This window comes from Drosophila serrata, unplaced genomic scaffold, assembly GCF_035046125.1.
Source record: "Drosophila serrata isolate PLE 108 unplaced genomic scaffold, ASM3504612v1 contig_382, whole genome shotgun sequence".
Lineage (NCBI taxonomy): Eukaryota > Metazoa > Arthropoda > Insecta > Diptera > Drosophilidae > Drosophila > Drosophila serrata.
This window is the reverse complement of record NW_028257280.1, coordinates 2,331,269-2,353,825: the sequence shown is the minus strand read 5'-3', so window position 1 is coordinate 2,353,825 and position 22,557 is coordinate 2,331,269. Positions and strand designations below refer to the sequence as shown.

General features: G+C 41.7%; 1 protein-coding gene across 48 annotated transcripts in view; it reads left to right on the top strand.

The window, feature by feature from the left end:
• Positions 1-1,367: 1,367 nt before the first annotated feature.
• The window catches only part of scrib (scribble planar cell polarity protein), a 61,603-nt gene continuing 40,413 nt past the window's right edge, over positions 1,368-22,557 (top strand). For 45 of the 48 annotated variants that reach the window (XR_015273343.1, XR_015273342.1, XR_015273341.1 and 42 more), the window contains exons 1-5: positions 1,368-1,652; positions 2,510-2,932; positions 9,931-10,048; positions 19,960-20,542; positions 20,615-21,033. Coding sequence is in view for 38 of the 48 variants with exons in the window: in XM_086840314.1 (XP_086696440.1) it covers positions 2,771-2,932; positions 9,931-10,048; positions 19,960-20,542; positions 20,615-21,033 (1,282 nt within the window). In the remaining 10 variants the exon portion in view is untranslated. The remainder of the gene's footprint in view (positions 1,653-2,509; positions 2,933-9,930; positions 10,049-19,959; positions 20,543-20,614; positions 21,034-22,557) is intronic. The other 3 variants (XM_086840290.1, XM_086840284.1, XM_086840281.1) reach the window with 1 other exon arrangement.

Sequence of the window (22,557 nt, the reverse complement as noted above, 5' to 3'; positions counted from 1 at the left end):
ATATTAAAGTTGTTTAAATTATAACTAAGACACAGAAACATTAACTTTAATACGCAAAGTAGTTATATGTTATTTTTTTTATCAGATTATTAAATATGCATACTCAATTTGATATTTAAAAATAAGCTAGGAAATAAGCTAAACTGGCAACACAGCTACTTCTTCTTCTCCGAATCAGTGATGCCAACTAAAATGGCAGCACTGCTCCTGCTTCTTCTTCAAATCAGTGCTGCCGACAAAAAAAGGCAATAACAGTTGAATAATTATAGAAAAATCTTTTTGTTTTTAGGATAGTATAATAATAATATTCATTATAGCTAATGCTGATATTAATATATTTTTGCAGTAAAAGCTTTACAAAAAATGGTACTTATTCGTCCAAATTGTTTCCACCAAAGCCGTAAATAATTACATTCTATATAAGATACACAGCACATTGAGGGCGATTTAAGGTTTGGAAAGTAGTTTAAGAAAATATATAAATATATTTTAGACATTTAAATTACATAATTCGGTCACACGGGATGTTATATTTTGTGTATTTATATTTATAGCACAATGACTAAAATTCAATTCATTGCAGACATTAAAAAACATTTTTAGTAATATTAAATTCGAAGTTTATTTAAAATTTAATAGCACAATAGGCCTTTACATAAAAATTTTTATGACACTTCTGTTGAAAGTTTCAATGCACTAGTAATTCATTAAGTAATACCAGGTTTTAGAGCGGTGCCATAAATATTTCTCTAATGATTAAAAAGGTTAATTACAAAATTAATAGAGCTCAGTAGAAGGAAAATTTGTTAATGGTTTCACAGTACGATTTAATATGTTTATTTAGTTTCGATTTTTTGTTTTAGCTTCTTGTAGCTAAAAAAGTCCAGAAATATAATATATATAATGTTTCATGTGACAAAGTTTTAACACTGAAAAAGTAACTAAAAATTACTTGTTTTGGTGTTAATTATAATATAATAATATATTGGTAAGTTAAATTATGAATGTACGCTTCCAAATATATTTATTCAGTTTTACGTCCACAAAGTCCACCGAAATGCATAGTAGAATTTTGTGGATTGCAAGCTTTGTTTTGGTAACTTTTTGAAATCGTCGATCTTTAGTCACATTAGAAATATATATTTATAATAATAATAAAAGCAAAATAGCAAGTTATAATGAAGCCTATATGACCTCTTATTAGTCTTAAAATCATTAAATTTAGATTAAAAATTGCAAATTGATCTATAAAATAGCCAAAATAGCTGTTAGCTGAAAAGCAGAGAGCCCGTCCTTCTCTTTGGCTGTGGATAATATACTAGAAAAATACCAACTTTGGCTGACCTGGCTGTGGCTGATATGGAACAGTGACTCTGGCCACATTCTATAAAATAAAATCGAACGGTGTTGTTGTTGCGCGCGGATGAAATAAAAAAGAAAAACGAAACAACGGCGCTTGCGGCCGCGCTCATGATTTATCCTGTTTTTTTCTTGCAAATCTTAAAACAAATTCGCCTGCTTTTTCCGTTTAATTTCGTGTAAACTAAAGACGCTGCGTGGGCGTGTGTGCGTGTGAGTTTGTGTCTCGTGTGATTTATTTGTGGCTCCTTTTGCCTGCTACAGTAAATACTCGGTTACGCGCCCTGCACTTTGTAAGTGGTTGAGGTGTGCGAAAAACGCGATAAAATGCAAAAAAAAAGCGAAAATGGGCGAATAGGCAACTGAGCAAACTTGAAAAAAAGCCAAATCTCTTTCTCCCTCTGCCTTTCGTCTGACTCGCTTGCTCTCTCTCCCTCTCCTTGGCTTACTGCCATTGTTGTTGTAGATTTTTTTGCCGCCTATGACCAGCGTTTTGTTGTTGCGCAGCATGCAGCGCAACGTGCGTGTGTGTGTGTGTGCTTGCTTGTAAATTCCAAAACATACGCCGCCTTGCACAGTGGTTCTAAATTGATAAATAGCACCCAAAAGCATTTCCAATTCCAAGGCCCGGCTTGGTGTGCGTGTGTCTGTTTGGGTGTGTCGCGTTAATAATAATTTTCCGCTTTTGTGCAGCTTAAGTTTCTTTCATCAATTCCTCCATTCTAGACCCCTTCGCTGTTAACGTTTTCGAGTGTCGAGTGTGTGTCTGTGTGTGCGTGTGTGGAGAAGAAAAGGAAGCAACAAATGCGCTCCGTTGCGTCGCGTTGCCAACTAACTACGTGATGAAATGCGTTTTATGGCATTCCAGCCAATTGACAATTAGAATTGATTATTATTCATTATTTCGCTTATTAACAGCACACGCACACAAGCACATTCCTTTTTATCAAAAGAGGGAGCGAAAGAGCGAGCGAGTGCTTAAACTCTCTCTCGCGCGCGCTCAAACAAACTCCAGTGAGCCGCAACAACAAAGCAATGGGCAAGGCCAGGCACAGGCCTACGTTTTTGCGTAACGTAAGGCCGCCCGCCACGTAATGCGTAAATGCTCGAAATTAATCAAGAAAAAAATTACAAAATATAAAATTTGCAGCCCCCACCCCTCTTGAAAATTGTGCGTGAAAATGTGGGCGAAACGTGAGCGATAGAGCAAGGTCCGTGCAAAAGTGTCTGGCAATGTCCATCAGTGTCCGTGATTTGAGCCAAGTTTAAAGACAACAACAGCGAAAAAATACGAAGTAAAGGCGGCAACAGCAGCGACCCTCCTCCTTCTTGACCCCCCCGAATAACAAAAACAATCAAGACGACGTCGAAGAAGAAGCAACAGCAGCCGCAGCGGCCGAAGACGAGCAGCATGTTCAAGTGCATTCCCATCTTCAAGGGCTGCAACCGGCAGGTGGAGTTCGTGGACAAGCGCCACTGCTCCCTACCGCAGGTACCTGAGGAGATCCTGCGCTATTCGCGCACCCTGGAGGAGCTCTTCCTGGACGCCAACCACATTCGAGACTTGCCCAAGGTGAGTTGTGATTGCTGGGGAACTCGGGGGAATTTGAGGCACCAAAATATTGATTCTCAGTTGGAAAAGGTTACTTAAAGAGACGAACCATATTATATAGTTAGTTCCTATAGTTAATATATGTTAATTACGGAAATATTTATACTCAAGAGTATGCCCATCGCTGCTACAAGGCATTTGTTACAGCTGTGCGAGTATTTCCTCTTGGAAAAGTTCAAGTTTAAGAAGTTCGACTGTATACCGCGACCCGGGAAAAACAACCTGGCTGGGAGCTGGTGCTAACCTGCAAATGTCATAGTTCAAAGTGTGTGGGAAATTGAATAAATTCGTCAAGTCAGGCTCTGTTGGGGTGGGAATTTAGTGGGTAGATGGTAAATGAAAATTAAATATTAATAGATGCAGTGTTTATGTTGGCAAAAATACAGATACCAGGGTTGTTGCGAAACAAAATCAAGAAAAACAAGAGAATTTCAATAAGAATTTAATACAAATATGCTTCATAAGAAAGTGAAATGCAAATTAAAGTTAAGACAAAGATGTCTGTGTTTGTATTCCCCTCAATCTAGATCTGTTTCCAAGAAAAGAGTTGATAGGAAAATAAGTAAATGCCTGGCCATTCCGATATAGACTGTTTGATCTGCTCAAACCCCTTGGTTATCTGCGACAACACTGAACAGAACGGCCTTGTCTGGCGGTGATAGGTTTATGTTTGCAAACTTGTCTCACCGCCGCGGCGGTCGGTCGGTCGGTCGGTCCTAAGCTCAAGGGGTTGATGGCTCGGCACGTAATTTGCATCCCCGGGTGCGTTGACCCCACCCAGGGCCAGTCCTTCTTCCCGCAGCCTCATCCCTCCCTCAGTGGCCGCACTCAGGGCCATTCTCCTTTGGTCAGCCCAGCTAGCCAGCCAGCCAGCTATCGGCTGGAGCATCGCCATTTACCAAGACAACAATTACGACAAAAGAGGTTCCCCCGGCCGAACGGAAGTCTTTAATTAATGCGGGGAAATGGGGGACGGGGAAAAGACGCTCGCAGTGGGCTGCGATGGGCCGAGTTAACTCTGGCCGGGGTTCTTTGACAGTGCAGCCACAATGGAGAGAGTACATGCATAATTGAATCTGCAATTACGCAACGCGGGTCGCCGGGAGAGGCAGGCCAGGCAAAGGCAGATCAAAGACTCCGGCATGTGCAGCATTCTAATTAGTGGCCAAGTGCTCCGATAATAGCCACAAATTGGGTGTGGCTCGCTCTCGCGCCTCTGCGGATTATATCGATTGGGATGTGAATAATTCTGCTTATTTATTTGGCTGTGTCAGCCTGAGGTCTTCCTCAACGCCGGCGGCTGGTAAATAAACAACAAGTAAACAAGCATGAACAGTGGCTGCCTCGTTGACATAGCAACAAGTGGTGGTGGTGGTGGTGGGTGGCGGTGCCTAATATCTTGTTGCAGAATTGCAATTCATTTGCGGTCAGCCACCAGCTTTCCGTCTGTCATTAGGCCTTTAGCGAGTCTTCCTGCAATATTTCCCTCCCGTTTGTTCCCCTTGCACAACCGCATTCACTAATGAACTTCTAATGCAAATGCAGAGGCAGCATTTATTGGAGCAACGTTCAACGGCCACATGTTGCTTTCCTGCAGCAAAACAGCCGGAGTAGAGCAACCACAATGGACGACAAGACTCCCCATATAATGATGATGTTCTGAGTTCGGTTGAATGCTAAACGAATGACAGCGAATGGCGGCGGATGTGATTGTTGCTTCAGTTTAGCTTCTGCTGATGGAATGGCGAGCCGTTCTCAACCCTTTTTCTGGATTGTTGAGAGCGGTACACAATTTCCGCGTTGTCATAGCATCGACGAGTTGTGGGGAGAGTTGCACGCAAAAAAAATAGAGTCTAAAGTGGTTAAATAATAGAAATGTATAATCAGGTTAAGTTTCTTTCCCATATGACCCCCCTTAAAATCTTGAAATTAGATTAAATAGCCGCTTAGTTATCTTGGTTTGCTATACTGTCTAAAGATACCATAATACTTACTTTTATTTGTGAAAAATTAACATTTTCTTTGTGTGTACCGACCTCAATAGACTCGTTACTAGACTCAACGACAATCTGTTTGAATCTTCTGGCATTTGTTTGCCTTCATCAGTCGGAGTTGTCAATTGAATGGGAAAATGCTACTTTAAATTCTGCTCTTTCCTGCATTTTCAGCAATTATTTAAAAAGGGTCTCCTTAACTTTAGTATACTCCTCTCCTCGACTAGTAATTTGCATTATGCAACTCCTCGATTAGAGCTCCTCAGCGTTGAGTTACTGGAACCTACCTCAAGGAGACACAATTGACTCAATGTGGCCAGAAAATTGGCTTCTTCGCTGGCACACCACCACCCACCCACAAACCATTCACAGACCCAACTGGCCCCATTCATTTTGGGCCAATTAGTCACGCTCTGAGATAAGATACCGAGTAATCACCTTATCGCCTGGCATTGCCCCAATGGGCCTGAGGTTCAACCTGCTTACCCGGGCCAGGCCAACCAACCTTCCTGTCTTTCTCCAACTGCTGCTGTTGGCTTTTCAGGCCCCCGCCTCCGAAACCTGAACCAAAGCAGGTGCCTTTCGGCATTTGGCGCGGGGGGAAAAGGAAACTGGAACGGGGGCGCTTGTGAAAAACTTAACCGGCAGTCTGGCTATTGAACATATACAAAGAGCCAAGCAACAACAACAACAACAAGAGCGGAGCGACGGCAATGACATCATTTGGTAGTAATCGCGTACCTGACACAGCTCGAACTCGACAACAGCTACGAAAACAGCCAGCAAGAATCTAAAATGGCGTCGCACCGCTTTTAGTGAGTTTGGCTAAGTGAGCGCAATAGTCGCCGCACAACTTGGCTTAACACCTGGCTAACCCGAAAACATACCCAACCCTCATTGATTTGGCAACATTTTGGTCATCAATATATTAGCTTGGGCCACTTATTTGCATGGGTCACCCAGTCTTTGTGGCCAGAACTTGGTAAACTTTAAAAATATTACTTGGAAGTTATATAGGGAAGTTTGAACTGGAATATCAATATCATAGATTTCATTATCAATTAGGAAATATTATCGTTTGGCTCATACACATGTGTGATTGTTGCTTTATGAAACAACAATTAAACAACTTAAAGGCAAATAAAACTGTTACTTCATTTTCTTAGGCATTATATTAAGTTTTTAACAAGATTACAATATGATTTATGTACATTATAGAACCACAGTTAACATCCTCAAGCCGTGAGTCGAACTGTACTTTACCTGTGGAATTTTTCATTCGATTTGATTTTGAGTTTTTCATTTCGTTTTCGTTACACATAAACCACGCTCGTCTCTCGCATTCCCCATCGCTTATTTTGTTGTATTCTATCCACTAGCTGGGGAGCTTGTGGAAAACCGGTTTGCCTATAAATAAATAAATGTTTTCCACTTAATTGTTTCTGAAGGCTTTTGTATCAAACATTACCTGGCCGGGAATGGGAATGGGAACGGGAAGCTGCTCTTAGTGTGTTTGCAGCTGTTTAAAAAGTTATTTACCCAAAGTGCATTTCTCTCAGTTAGTTTTGCCGAGATTCGTTTTAGATATATGGCGCCTGATATGGCCATGGCGTTGCAATTTCTGTATTTGCATCTGAAAGATACTACATTTCCCGAAGCAGCTGTTTGGGAAAAGAGGAACGAACGGTTTTAAGTGCTTTTCCGCTGACTGCCACCAGTTGGCTTATTTTTTATTTTTTATCCGGTGGCTGGCTGCATCGTCTGCAGGCTGCCATAAAGAAAGTTGTTGGCATGACAAATGCATAAAGGCACACACAGATACAGATACTCAGATAGAGTTGGCCAGCTTTGGTAAATGGAAAAATGAAGATGTACAGATTGGACTAGGCGCCCAGATTTAGCAAGGCAGTAAATGCTATTCCTTCCTCCAACAGATGCCACTGGAGAAGCTCGTGTCTTGTTTGTTCGACGATTACACATATTTGTATATTTTTCGACTCCTCTGTTGCAAGCCTCACTCGAAGAAAAGTTGTGAGAATTTTTTATTTTAAGCGAGTGGGAATAGAGTCTAGAACATGAAGTAGGAAACCCCTCTTGAGTTGGAGAGACAAACATGAGTTTCCTTACATTTTCCCCTTAGAATTAACCAAAGATTTCAAGCTCTTTCCCATTTTTTTGAGTGCATCTGTGTATCTGTATCTTCAGTGCGGCGTGAAATACTAAACGTAGTCGGGGTCTTCAGTTCCAGCTCTGCACATAATTGCTGCTGTCTGTTTGTCTGTCTGTTTGGAGCCCGGTTCGCTGTTCTAGCTCAGCTGGTTTTACGTGGCCGTGGCTGTAGATGCGTTCGCAGAGATACTCGCAGCCGAAATGTATCTAGAACCCGTTTCGGGCCAAGTGCGATGCTTGCTGGGCGCCTAGTCATTTGCAACATGCACACACCACTCGCGAGTGCGGTTATGTCTGTACATGCGTGTACAAGCTGCTGCCCCGCAGTGCGAGTGTGTGTGAGTGAGCCAGATACATCCGCGGCGTAGTCGGATTCCAAAAACAGATTACACTTGCAGATACACTGTGGGGCACATACACAGTAAAACATTGCTGGCGGGCAGCGAAGCGCACCACGGGTCATGGTTCAGTTCGCACTCCCCACGAATTGCATTATATTCTGGCCATTAGGAATTGGCCGAGCCAGGCTCCATTAGTATGGCTTTTAGGCAGCACAAATTGGTTTTCCAACCGACCAGGCCGGGACCTGGGCCTCTTAACAAAGGCAAATTGAATTGTTTTTGTTAGAGAGCTTCGCTTACGGCCATACCAGATAAAGTAACTATGCTTAAAATCGAATTATGCACATGCAGCTCATACAGTGTTGTGTCGCTCGTTGTTCGGTGATGCAACCGATGCGAACGAACAGCCGTTGTTGTTGTTGGCCAGGCTAAAAGCCGGCTACTGCCACTTGCTGGGCGCCTGCTTCGACTAGATACAATAGTAAAAGTGTGCTGGCTGAGTGAGTGAGTCTATCCCGGAGCGTGTGTGCGTGTGTGTGTGCTCTCGAGTGGCAGACAAACTGGTAGTACTCGGTGCTCCGTGCTCTGTACTCATGGCTATAAGCCGGCCGGTCTGCCGGCCGGTAATTTATGGCCAAGCAAGGAGAGTGACGGGCCAAGACATGTACATGTACGTGCACAACACTCACACACAGTAATGCTGCAGCGTGGGTTGGTTTGTTTGGGCCAAGAGAGGGGGGGCGGCGGTGGTTTGGGTATCTTTTGTGCCAGCACTTGGCGAAAAGTTTGCAATTCGCATTCATTTTTATTGTCGTCATGCCTTGTCCTCGTTTTGTTTCTCCGCCTTTGTGTTGCACTCTCGGCCAGTCCATCTCCGCCCCGTTGCTACCTTCTGGCCCAATGTTTTGTTGCCACCCCCTTTGGGCCATTTTCATATGCAAGCTTCGTTTGTGTTTCTTTTTTGTTCATTTTTCCTTTTTTCGGTCGACACTGCTGTCTTCCTGCATTTTTTTTCCGCCTGCCTTTGTCGCTGACAGTTGCAACTTTTTGACGCATGATTTGTTGAAAGGCTTTTCGCTTTTTCTGTTTGCATAAATAGGGAAAAGAACATGGCCATTGTAGGTGGCCAAAAGGAACGAAAGCAATGCAGCTGACACTAATGGAGTCTAAGCCGCTTTGTCTCTAAACGGGCCCCAACTTGTTCATTAGACAAACCAATGGTTATTCTGACATTGACTTTCCAAGAAACTTGCACTGAGGGAAATTCATTAAATTTAAGTAGGAGTATCTTGAAATTATGTTGTATTTGCTATTTATCTTATATAGCCAGATTTTCTTTGTTTCTTTCTCTGCGAAATGTGTAATAAACACGAAAATGTATGTCTTTGTTGATTATTTTAATGAAATTACTTCAGGAATATAATCAGACTTGAGAGGGTGTTTAAATATTAATAAATTTTGTATAAATTGTATTTCTTAATTAAATATCTTTCCATAACTGTTTTTTTTTCTCTCTTTATTAAAATTGAAAACTTGAGTAAATCACTTTCATATAATATCGTATGTCTCCGAATCCACATGCATTTATGGGCTGCCCTTCCTTAAATTCCTCTCGATTTGTTAGACCAAATATGGCCAAAAAGCTGGCGGCAGGCGCAGGCCTTGTCCGAGGTGCGGAATTCGCTGGCTCAGAGTGCCCCCAAAAAACTGGGTCAACAACTCCCAGCACTTGGCCGGCACTTCTATTGTCATGTGGGACAAACAAAGAGCACAACACAAAAATAAGAAAAAATAGAAAGAATTTAATAAACTTTACGGCCACAACTACGAATTATTTTCATTATTCTGGTGGCGGCGCTGCTCATTTTTCTTTTTGTTGGAATTGTTGTTGGGGCTTGGGTCGCCCCAAGAAAGAGGCAACAACAATGGCCGATAAAAATCGCGCTGGCAGAACCGAAAGCAGCAGCGTCGTCCACTGGGGCTGTTAACCTTGAGGTCTATGACTCAGCGACTCGGTAACTTTCTTTCCAAGATGAGTACTCCACATTGCAGGAAGGTCAGATGGAGTACGGGCAAAGGTATATAGGAATAGGAATAGGTATTCCCTTCACTTTGGAAAGTCCGCAGAGCGCCAACATAATTTATTTCGAAATTCGAATCAAAGTCGTGATTTTCATAAATGAATTGTTGGCGACATGTCTCCTCTGTCTGGGGCAATAGGAAAGCTCGACTGCAGCAGGAGGAGGAGGAGGAGGAGTCAATCCTGGGTGATTCTAATGGTAAACTGACTTGATGGTGGACGGGTCACGGCTCTAACAAATGACAACCTCTGGGAGATTTATGACCACGAACGAAAAAACGAACTAAACTAAGATGCAATGCCTTTTGTCTCGAAAGGCTCTTGAGAGTCGTGCTGAGGTCTAAATCTTGTTTCTTCTCTCTTCCGTGCTTGCAGAATTTCTTCAGATTGCATCGCCTGAGAAAGCTGGGACTGAGTGACAATGAAATTGGCCGCCTGCCGCCGGATATACAAAACTTTGAAAATCTCGTCGAGCTCGATGTTTCACGCAATGGTAAGTTCACAAGCTTCAAATACAAATCCGATTATCCGAAGGAAAATATATATTCCAATAAACATGCAACAAGTGGCATTGATAGACCGTGGATTTTGTTGTTTCTGAATTCGATTTAAGGCTTTAGTTGGGACAGCACGTGTCCGTTGATTGCAGTGATTGAATGACAGAGTGATTGAGGGAGGCGGCTGCCCGCCCCATTGTGGTCTCGATATCCATCCCCCATTTGGTGCCACACGCAATGCAGCTGATGTGGCAACAATTGCATATAATAATTGCATCTATGTCAGTGATTGGACTGGGTATCATCGGTGTCTGTGTGTATCTGCGGTTGGGTTGAGCCTGCAACTGAATCAGCATATCGGATGACGCACCAAGCTTTCTCCCTTGGCGTGGGTTTATCAACCTAATTACACAAAATGTCGAGCTATCATCCGTAGTGACTATTGAGTTATTACTAATTGCTTGTTGAATGCAGTTCTTCTCATTGAAAATGTATAATAATAATCAGTAGCAAAGCTATGATTATGTATGTTTGTTTAAGCACAGACTTAAGCTAGATCTTATTCAAATCCACTCTCCTGATGACTTAACAACATCAAGTTAATTTTTAAACGGTCAAAATGATTGAAAAATCTAAGACAATTCACTGAACCCCTATTCATTTGAACTTTTCTTGTGTAATTTTTCCATTAAAGCCTTCTCCTTCTTCCTGCTCTTTTATCGTTTAAATTGCTCTGCATTACAGACCTTCAACGATTCAAAACTCAATTTAAGTGCAAACAATTGCATTGTCTTATCTCCACGGCGCATGCAACATCCGTATTACGCTGCTCGTTTCATGTTGCCCTACACTACAAGTGTTTTCCTCAAACAAACGAAGATGCAGCCGACTTTTTAATAACTTTTTTCCAAGTCAAAACTTCTGTCATATATTCAATGCAACCCCCATATCTACGTACATATATGTGTTTTCCGCTCAAGCAAGCATAAATCCGTAAACAGTCAACAGTAATTGGAGTCAAGTGCAGCTCGTCGACTGGGGGTATCGTAATAAATGAAAACGAATTATGTGTACGGAATATAACTTAAATAAGAAAATCAACTGCAGAGAGGGGAAAACCTTTTTTCAAGACTCTCCCTCCACTTTAAAAATTTACGAATAACCATGGCAACAAACTGAATACAACTCGCCAAATTCATTCACAGCCCCCAATGGAATATTATCGACAATGACGTCGTCGAGGCGCTTCCCATTTCCGTTCAAAGGTTTCAATTTCACTTGCCTGGCAAAGCGAAATTCAGCAACTTTTGCAGCTATATTGCATTACCACACAGAAAATAAAATCTATGTTTTAATTTATATATGTTTTAGAAAACAAAATCAGTTTAAATCTTTCTAAAAGATATTAATCTACATATAGCTTTTGCCAGTTTTCAATACAATTTAATTAGTATCCCATCCTTAAAGTTTTTATTAATAATATCATTATTCAAGAGATTTTCAAGTCTTTTTTGATATTATAAATACATATATATTTCTTCCTGTGCACTCATTACCCAATTTGGCGCTGATTTAAATGTGACTGGCGGGTCATGTTTGGTTTACTACTACTATAGCTTGTGGCACTTGCTGATTATGCAGTTTACGGCTGCCTTTTTTGCTGCTTATACACATGACCCACAAAAGTGACCAAGAGACTCACCAGACTCCCCATGCATGCATGTTACCAAGTGAATGGATCTGAAGTGGTTTCGCTGCTGAAATCTGAGCTGGATTTTCCTGGCTCTGGGTGAAAGGCCGCCCACGTTAGTCGCAGCTTAGATTATCCGCCTGGCAGGAATCGGTGATTAATGGTCGTTAAAGAGCGATAAGTCGATCAGTGAAATATTAAAAGATCTCTCTCTCTTAAAGCGCAGGCTTTCTATTTGAGAGCTTGGCCCTCCTTGGGGGAAGGAAAGCCTTTCACATTCGATGGCAGCAGTGCTCAGTGCATATTTTATTGGTCCATTGGGCACAGGTGTATGTGTGTGTTTGTGTGTGGCGCACCTCTTAAGGTTATTTCCCAAGCACATTTTCTTATTGCCAACCGCGAGAAAATTTCAATTCTCAGCTGAGTGGGTGTTGCATAGCTTTTCATTTTTCATTCTCCATTTTTCCTTTTTCCCATTTGTATGTTTTTTTTTTTTGCTCCGTCTTCTATTTTCCGCTCAAATTAGCCGGCTCGATTTGTATTCGGCTTGTTTGCCTTGCCAGCTGCAGTTGCCACAACAATGGCCATCAGCCATGCCAGCCACAAGTTGAGCAAGTGCAGCGATAACAACCAAAAAAGGTAGCTAACTTTGGATATAACGAAGTGTTTATACCCTAGGAAAGTAGAAGCAATAATATCATAATAGGGAAGCAAGCTAAAACTAATTAATGGAATAACTTCATGTCAATAAAAGGGAATAAAAGTAAGGAAGAATTTGTAATACCTTTCTTGTTGCAAAGGGTATTGCAAGTTCCGAAGGTGCAACTGCCACAACACTCGCCCGACTGCACTTGACAATAGAATTTTTGTACACGACTTGCATTGTCGCCTGTGCCTGTATTTGTATGCACGCGGCGATTATAATAACAATTCTAATAAAAACACAAATGGGAGTGTGTGTGTGGCTAGTGGGTGTACTTGTGTTTGCCTCTGTGGGTGCGTTAATGTGGACACAGCTGTTTTTAAAATAATAGAAACTATATTTTGGCTTTTTAAGGAATACAAAGAAAATAGTTTGTGAGGCGACAGTTTATTTGACTAAATAAAATGTTGTGTGAAAACGTGTACTAGTCTAAGAATTCTTGATTACTAGTTGCTTCATTGACACATTGATAAATGTTTAAGATAGACTTAATCCTATATTCCTTAATATATCCACGAATTCCCACATAAATGACAAAAATATCAGACAAATTAAATGTTTTAACAACAATTACATTTTGACTTCCTCTCTTGTAAAAGAACACACAGAAGTGGAGTATTTATTAAGACTAGATTAATCTCCTAAATAAAATCTTCTCTTTGTAGTTCTATTTAATTAAACCGCACTGTGTGTGTGCCACTGTACAGGTGTCGTTGTTAGTCGTCGCCAGTTTTTGCACGTAAATCATTATGACAAGTTGACCCGCTTGGAAAACGCAAACCCAAAGGGCTCTGCCGGCTTCTCTGCTGCCGCTCTTTACACTACATTTTAGTTTATTTTTTTGTTGTTGTCTTACTTAGCATAGTGCTAATTGTTTGTTTATTTGCTTATTGCGTTTTCTATTTCCATAGCTGCCATCTATTTTCGCTTTTTTTTTTCGCTTCGACTGCAGTTTCGCCGTTAATAGAGAGCCGTTTCGTGCCGTGTTTTGTTTACTAAATAACAAAATAAAAACAACACAAATTATTATGTATTTTCAATGCCCCTGACGGCTTGGTTGTTGCAGTTGCCAAGCCGAGTTTATTTGTAGGAGTGCGTTGTGTTTTTGTGTTTTCTGGTTAACAACTCACGACAAACAATAGAATTGTGAGAATTTCGCTGCTCGAGACTAATTTTTGGAATGCCAACCGAATTAGATATGGTGTTATATGTACACTATAAAAAAACGTATTTGATACAAATATATTTGGTATTAAAAATAAATTATATCTTAAAGGGTATTTTGGTCCATTATTCCATTATATTAAACGTCATTTTTACCGTTTGCCCTTAAATTTAAGTCGATTTTACTTACTCCCGTTGGGTGTTATAATTTTATTCAAAACCTATTAATGCTGTGAAGGAATCATTTCCGACCCTATAAATCATATATATTCTTGATCAGCATGATCAGCAGAATCGATCTAGCCATGTCCGACAAGAAAAAAAGTTTGACGATTTTTTTCCCAAAATTTTATGATCATTTGACATCATTCAAACTGTCAAAAATTGGTAAAAATTTAAAATCTGTTAATTTTGAAATTGAGTATGTGGATTTATAAACCTTATAAAAACTAACATATTACAGCTTTCCGATCTAAAATTAATGCATTTTTGGCTTAGTTATGAATTTATTAAAATTTGATTTATAGACAAAATTGTCATATAAAATATAGATAAATATCGACTCAAAAAAGGCTATTTTTATGTTATGAGTTTTTTCCTTTCTTGTTTTTTACTTATATTTATTATGTTCTATATATTTTTTTTACTGTTCATTTGGGATTCTTTGTAGTTATTAACGTCAAAGTGCATCATATATTTCTCAGTTCCCCGGGAGTAGTATTACGCCTAAAGCTAATTGAATCTCTTGCTGGACAACAAAATGCCCGAAAGTCGACCAGCAATCAACTCAAAACAAACTCAATTAAATGCCATTTGAAAGTCATGCCCTTAAGCCCTGTACGACACTTGTTATCCCCCTTTCCCCTCCACCAAATGTGTGTCATCTTTGTGCCATCCGGTAATGTTTTTGCTTTCGTTGTGTTGCAATTGAGGCGTCAACTAGGTCAAAGTTAAAGTACGCGGCCGCGTTGCCCTGCAAAAAACGAATCGCGGCGCCTCCGTTCGAGTGTCGTGCTCATTTCGTTGTTCTTGGGGGCTGGTGGAGAATACTGCCAGAGGTTCCAAGTCCCCGGGTCCCAAGTGCAGTCGATTCCACCGACACAAGCAAGGGCCTAAGTACGGGAAAGTATAAGCCGACAACGGCCGTCGAGAGGGCATCAAAAGAACTTAACACACTTGCAAAAAATTAATTAAAAACTAAGACGTTTCAGTTTCACTGAAGTGAGATTAAAGCTCTTTCTAAAAAGAGAATATTCTTGAAAGTACTAAGCAAAAACAGAGTTCTTAAAAGGTAGAAAGATATATTTTAATTAATTACCTAAAGAGCAGATTAAAGATTGTTTTAGGAAAGATCATTTTAAGATTGATTATCCAAATCTACCGAACTTTTCCTCTCTAGAATCTCATTTACAATCTATTTCTATAACCTTTTCTTATAACAAAATCTAAACTTGAGATAAGTTCTTTATTTTTTTAACTGCAAAGCGAAAGACTTAGTGAAGGAGAGATGGCTGAGAAGGAAGATGAATCGGGGGCAGCGAGAACAAAAGACAAAAATCAAAGAATCCAAGCTTTGTCGTGGTCTCGGAAGAGGCCATTAGCGTCCATGACTTTGTAGGAAGTTCTCCGAACGAACAGCAATTGGCCAAAGCTAAAGTCAAAGTCAAAAGTGATGAGAATATTTCAATGTACTCTCTGAACAAACAAACAAAACGAGAAGAAGACTGTCTGTCCGACTGGCAGACAGACGGACGCACGAGAAAAGAATTGTATAATTAATAGCATTAAACAAAAACTAAATCAAAATGTCAGGGGTGGAAAAATCAGCGCAAATTGAAAAAATCATTTCTTCTCACGTTGGGCAATTGTATTCAATCTATATATGTTCACAATGCTCTGCCCTCTGCTCGATCCCTCTCTGATTTATTTCGATCTGGTCGATCGGTCTCTCTGGAGCCCCCAATTGACGTCACTCGGGATGGGGGTGAGCAATTAAAAACTACTCGGCCAGCAGGCAACGAGCTTGTACAAACAACAAATCAAAAGTGAATCCTCTTGACTTGGCAACAGGCAGTTGGCAGTTGGCAGTTGGCTGAAAAGAAATGATGTTCGGCGATTGAAACAACAAACATAAATGTGGCAAACAAAACTTGAACTTGCTGGGAATACACACAATAATGTATTAATGTTTTCGCTTGGGAAAATTGTACAAACGTTTGCCAAACAGTGGAAAATATTCTGTGTTGGTTAAATGAAATGATTTTCTTCCGGTTTTAAGAAACCTACAACCAAGTGACGCAGGTGTCCAAGGATTTTGATTTAAGTAAGAAACCTTCGGAGAACCTCTGGAAAATTGATGGCCAAATAATTGAGTTTGGTGGGGAAACTTTTCCCCGAGCTTAGAATGTCAATTGCAGCAGCTGTGTGATGTGATTGCTCTTCGGTTGTCGCATCTGTGCTCGTCTTTTGCGGGGGCTTAAACTAAACCTGTTGCTATATTAGATATAAAATCTGGCAAAATTTGTTTAAATTCAAGGGCATTGTAATTGAATCTCAATTAAATGTCTTAGTCAAGCAGACTCATATGTGCGGCTCGTTAACCCGGCTTTAATGCACTTTACAGACAGTCACCTGTTGAGCTCTAAAATCGCTGTCATCATCATCATTATAGTCGCATCTCGGTCGCCACAATTAAGAGTCATTTACTTATCACAATCTGGGCACAGCCCTCCTCCACTAGCACAATCTCTCTTCAGCCGTTTTCATCTCATCTAAGCTCAGCCCCAGCTCAGTGCAATTGAGGCGGCATCAGCAGCAGCAGCAGATGTGGCAATCATCCCCGGGGGGCACCTGGTAGTGATGTTATCTAAGGATTACAGAATTTAGCTAGGTATTGCATTTAATATAGATTCCTTTTTTTATGTTTTTAAAATAGTTAGGAAAGTTCCTTCCTTATGGCATTAAAGGGCGGCCCAAAAGGTCTTGAGTACAGGTAACAAATTTGTATCTTTAGGAAGTCTTAATGACTAACTATCGTTTATTTTATGCAACTTTCGTGTGAATGTAACTTTCAAATGTTATCTTACCCTTTTAAAAATTGTTTTAACTGTTTAAAAATTGTATATTTCTAATGTAAATTTAGCTAGCAATCTTAAAGCCACTTTGCCAGCACTTGTTTGCAGGAGTGGCAGCTGCTTTTAGCCTTGTCTCCTGCTAGTAAAGGCGGCGCTCAGGTTGAACAAGTGAGAACGCTGGTGGCGGAAAGCCATTTTCCCTGTTGACGCTTAGGGATTTTCTGCCAACAATGGCAGCCATAAAATTGCAGGGGGAGATGGTGGCTGGCGGTGACAACAACTGTGGCCAACGCCATCTCCTTTCAGAAGCCTTTTCATCATTTTGGATGCAGGCGGCAATAAGAGTGAAATGGCAAAGTGCCATGGCAACTCATAACGGATGCCGAGTGCAGGGGATTAAAACGTAACCGTAACCATTGAATCGGTGGTGATTCCCCTCCTCGATTCAAGGCAAATTGAAGGGGTCTGCTGCTCCACTCTCGAGCTAGTGAAATATGCATCCTCGACATCATCTTCATTATGTGCAGCAGCCGCCTGCATTGAGCAAGATGTGTGTATGGCGGTGACCTCGATTGTAGGCCCCTCCATTTCCACCCCATTTCCACCCCTTTTATATGATACTTATATCAGGCTAGGCCCATCTGCTCTCTGCTTCTTGGCTCCGTCTGGGTCGCCTTGATTTACTGACAAATCATTTCACATTTCACACAAGCGTCAGCGAAGCAGCGTGCTCTTAAAATATTTCTTCGTTCAATGACATTGAAAAGAATTTTCATATGAGAGATTTTCCCCCCTCTCGGGACAGGCCCCCTCGGCGGTGTCGTCTGCTGACGTTTCGCTTGGCTTGGCTGTATTTTTGATGCCTTGGGTTCTTGACTCTTTTCTTTTTTTTTTTGGCACAGTTCTCTTCATCATTGATCTTGTCTGGTGACTGTGATATAAAAGCCGCTATAAAATGCAAAAGAAACGCTGCCGCATTGTTCCCGATTCATACATCATTTCTGGTTATTTTTGGAATCCATAATTCACCTCATAACGACAAAATATGATGAACAAATTGAATACATTTTTTGGGGCATTTGTTTTCTTTTTATTTGCCGCGCCTATGTTGCATAATTGCACAAATTGAGTACGATTCCGTTCGGAGGCCCATTTTGGGCGCTTTTTCCCAACAGTGTTCTGGGCACGCCCAGCATTTCCTCTAATTTCCCGTCTCCAAATGAGTTTCCCAATGGCCCAACTGCCCCAATTTTCCCCAAGGGGTATGTGTACTTCGTGTCTGTGTGTGTGTTAGAGGTCAACGAATTGTTTGTCACCGGCGTTCATCTAATGACCGCCAACTGTGCCGCACAGCTGAGCATCTTGTGCGTGTGGCCCAGCCATATGTTTTCAATTGGGGAAAACATGCAGGAAAAGCGCCTTGCTGCGTCCATTTGTCTGCAACTGGTGCGGTATCCAATTTGGAGTGTTTTGCTTGACGGATTGACGGATGTGTGCGGCTGCTTCTGCGGCGGTAAAAGCTTTTAGCCCTCTAAAGTTCAAAGAGTACAAGCAGATTTTGGTATAAGGATTATCGTGATGCAACTTTGGTTTCAGCAAATTCAATTTTCTGCTGCTTTATCGAGTGCAGAATGTTTATGTTTATATTTGTTTAGTTTCTACTTAACAATTGTATTCTAAGATAAAGCTGCTTCAAGTTATAGACCCTCAACTGTTGTTTCTATAATTGACCAGGCCCATTCAAGGCCATGAACAAGGTTGTGTGCCACTGCAGACAATGCCAGGCAGACACACAAAATAAATGTCGCCTGATATGTATTTTTATATAATTTTGCATTTTAATTAAAGGCTGCTGCAGCTCTTCGTGTCCGTATGAATGCGGCTGTGGCAATGCAGTTGCAAATAAATGGCTTATCGGCAACCTGCCACAAATGGTGACATTCCCAGAACAGCAGCAGCAGCAACAGAAGCAGAAGCAGAAAAGCGAGGTCTATGACTGGCCACATCCGCTGATTGCCCCGAGGCCACAGCCGCATCCATTGTGTGCCCCCACAACTCGAGCATGTCCTGCCTCCGGTTGGCCCGATACCCCAAATATCCCCACTTGTTTCCGTGCCACTCAACAAGCCACCTACCTTACGCTCTACCTCTTAATTTTCATACCCCTTGCAAGGGGTATATTATATTTAAATCAATATCAAACTTAACAGTTCTCAAAACTGAAAGATAATAATAGGAAATAGTTGGGGAAATAAACTTGGTTAAATCATTAATTTTATTTTAGTTACTTATCGTCTTTTGTAATATTTATTTAACAGTTTTTGAAAAGGGAAACAACTTTGAGTCTTGTACTTGCTTTCAGAACTTTGAGTTGCATTTACTGGGTATCTCATAGTCGTGTCACTGGACCTGCTTTCCCCTTTGTTGTGGCTGTCGTAGCAAGTTCGCGTTGCGGGTCCCACGTGTCGTATTAGTTGGATTGAATGCACACACACAACACACACTTGGGACAAGTCACCCCGCGTTGACCTGTCCGATGACGATGTTTCGTTTGGCCCCCGGGGAGAGGTGGTCGAGACGATGTGTGTATATGTTTTCTGGTGTTTTTTTCGCCCCCCTATGTAACTGGGTCAATTTAAACAGTGTTGTAAAGGATTGAGGCTCCTCCCCACAACTACGGTCACCTGTCATATCGCTTTTGTTGGCAGTTTCGCGGTTTTCATGCGAGGCTCTCGTGGAAAAGCTTTGTGGGCGTGTTGATAAACATACACACAGAGACACAGTCTGGTTTTCCCGGGTCCTTTTGCGTGGCCATTTCCGCTTTGGCAGCTCGAAAATTTATTCGATCAACAAGTTTCGTTTGTCATTTTACGCTTCGTCTCGTTCTATCAGCGAGAACCAAAATAATAACAAAAGCAAGTTCTTGTACAGTATGCAAAGGTCAACTTGGAGTTATTTTCCACTTGCGTTCCAGGATATCTGCTGGCGCTTTAAACCCCGATTCTGATAGACAATGACAAGGCCATATGCGGAAAAGTCTTTCTCTTTGCCCAGAGTGAGTGTGGGTGTCATGGAATATTTATAGCCGATTTATAAATATATTTTATTAACGCGACGGCCCACTGGAGTAACTCATGCGTGAGCAAGTCAATCAACCGGAGCAGATAGAATTGTGTAACCCGATAACCAACGAGCCTGGCTCACTGAAAATCCCTTTATGAACATAATTTTCGCAGCAATAATGAGTAAACAATGTGTTCCTCCTCCCTCTTGCAGACATACCCGACATTCCCGACGACATCAAGCATCTGCAGAGCTTGCAGGTGGCCGACTTCAGCTCGAACCCGATACCCAAGCTGCCCTCGGGCTTCTCCCAGCTGAAGAACCTGACCGTCCTGGGCCTCAACGACATGTCGCTCACCACACTGCCGGCGGACTTTGGCAGCCTCACGCAGCTGGAGTCTTTGGAGCTGCGCGAGAATCTGCTCAAGCATCTGCCGGAGACGATAAGTCAGCTAACGAAGCTAAAGCGTTTGGACTTGGGCGACAATGAGATCGAGGATCTGCCTCCCTATCTGGGCTACCTGCCGGGTTTGCATGAGCTTTGGCTGGATCACAACCAGTTGCAGCGTCTGCCGCCAGAGTTGGGACTGTTGACCAAACTGACCTACCTCGATGTGTCCGAGAATCGGTTGGAGGAGCTGCCCAGCGAGGTTAGCGGGCTGGTGAGCCTTACGGATTTGGATCTGGCACAGAATCTGCTGGAGACCCTGCCCGATGGCATTGCCAAGCTGAGCAGGCTGACCATCCTAAAGCTGGACCAGAATCGTTTGCAACGGTTGAACGATACGCTCGGGAAGTGAGTTCTGTCATCTTATCTTATCTTATTCTATTTAAATACTAAATGCCCACTTTTTTTCTTCTTTTGTAGCTGCGAGAATATGCAGGAGCTGATACTCACAGAGAACTTCCTGTCCGAGCTGCCGGCCTCCATTGGCCAGATGTCGAAGCTGAGCAATCTGAATGTGGATCGCAATGCCCTGGAATACCTGCCCCTGGAGATTGGTCAGTGCTCCAATCTGGGCGTGCTCAGTTTGCGCGATAACAAGCTGAAGAAGCTGCCCCCAGAGCTGGGCAACTGCACTGTTCTCCATGTGCTCGATGTGAGCGGGAATCAGTTGCTGTATCTGCCCTACTCACTGGTGAATCTGCAGCTGAAGGCCGTGTGGTTGTCGGAGAATCAGTCGCAGCCGCTGCTCACCTTCCAGCCGGATGTGGATGCGGAGACGGGGGAGCAGGTGCTGTCCTGTTACCTGCTGCCCCAGCAGGAATATCAGCCCATTACACCAGGTGAGTGTGGATGAGTCAGTGGAGAGTCAGTCGGGGGGCTTAGCCCCAGTGGTTAAAGGTTGCTCCACAGTTGGCGCTGATTGCTCGCTGGGGCAAGCCGAAATTTGGCCAAGTTATGCGGCCTTATCTGCACCTGACATAAATTCCACCAGCATTACTCCTCCTCCTTCTCCCCCCCTATCGTTGTGCAATATCTTCAATCTATGCTCGCATTTCCGCGATAAGATAAGCCACCAAAGTGAGCCAAGTGAGCAAACATCGCCAACAAGCGAGCGGCTATCAGAGTTTTGTTTTTTTCACTATCTTTGTGGGTGAAACAAAAAAATATACACAAGACTTTCCAATTTATTTCGATGTATTTTCCTTCAAGCAAATTTCCACCTATTAAATGTGACTAAAACTTTATATAAATTATGCTTCGGCAAGGGCACTATTTCCAATACTGATTTCCATTATTTTCTTTGCATTCTGCCACATCACGCGCTCCTTCGACCATTGCACCCGCCCATGTCACCCTCTTTTTTATATGTTCATTCCCATCAAAAGACTATCCACCCATGACGCTTTATAGATCGAGCGAAAAATTCGATTCGACGGAATTCTTCAGTTATCAGCAGAAAGGTTTGCGTTGAGTATTACCTTCTTTGTCAGTATTAATAACACATCACGCCTCTTGTACAGCTTAAATTAGACCATATAGTAGAGTTTGCTCGAGTTGGTTTCACGAACCATTTAGGACTTGACACTCCCAGATCCCAAAATCATTGAAATTCAATTTGTTTCGAGTTGGACTCTACTGTATTGGCCCGCTGATGCCTCATAGCATGAATGCCTCGACATTTGCATGTTTGCTTTGTTTTGAAAAATGTATATTATTAAATATAATGATTACAGAAATTAATTATGTGAATACATATAAATTTAATATACCTAATTAACCAAATAACCAAAAATATTACAGGGGAAAACAGATTTGTTCTGAATACTTATATATAGTATGCAGAAATTCCAATGGTATATGCATTTAAGAAAGGCACACATGAAAAATTAGGTGAAATATCTCTCCTTCTACAAATGTGCAATTAAAATTCTCAAGTTCGAATTCGGTGAACATAATAATATTCACTAATGATAATTTCCTTTAATAATAGAACCAATAAATCAGAGCCAAGAAAGAACCCCTTTAAATAAATGTACTAGAATACAATTTCAATTAGCTTAATTAATTATTTTTGTTCCAATCGTTTCCCATTGACATTTAACCACAAATATACTCTCCGTCTACGTCTCCATTCTGGAGTTCTTAGAAGATGCTATTATCGAGCTTTTTGGTTAGAAAACGCATCTCTTGGTCTGGCCAAAAGCCACTCGGTTAGATGGCAGCATTGACAATGCCTGTTTTGCTTTTAATTTTAGTTTTTTGGGTGTTTGAAACGAAAACACTAACCGGTTTACCACAAACGCCAGTGACGTCATGACAACAAGTTGTTTTATCGGAGTGTCTCAGGGTTCCGGGCGTTGGCT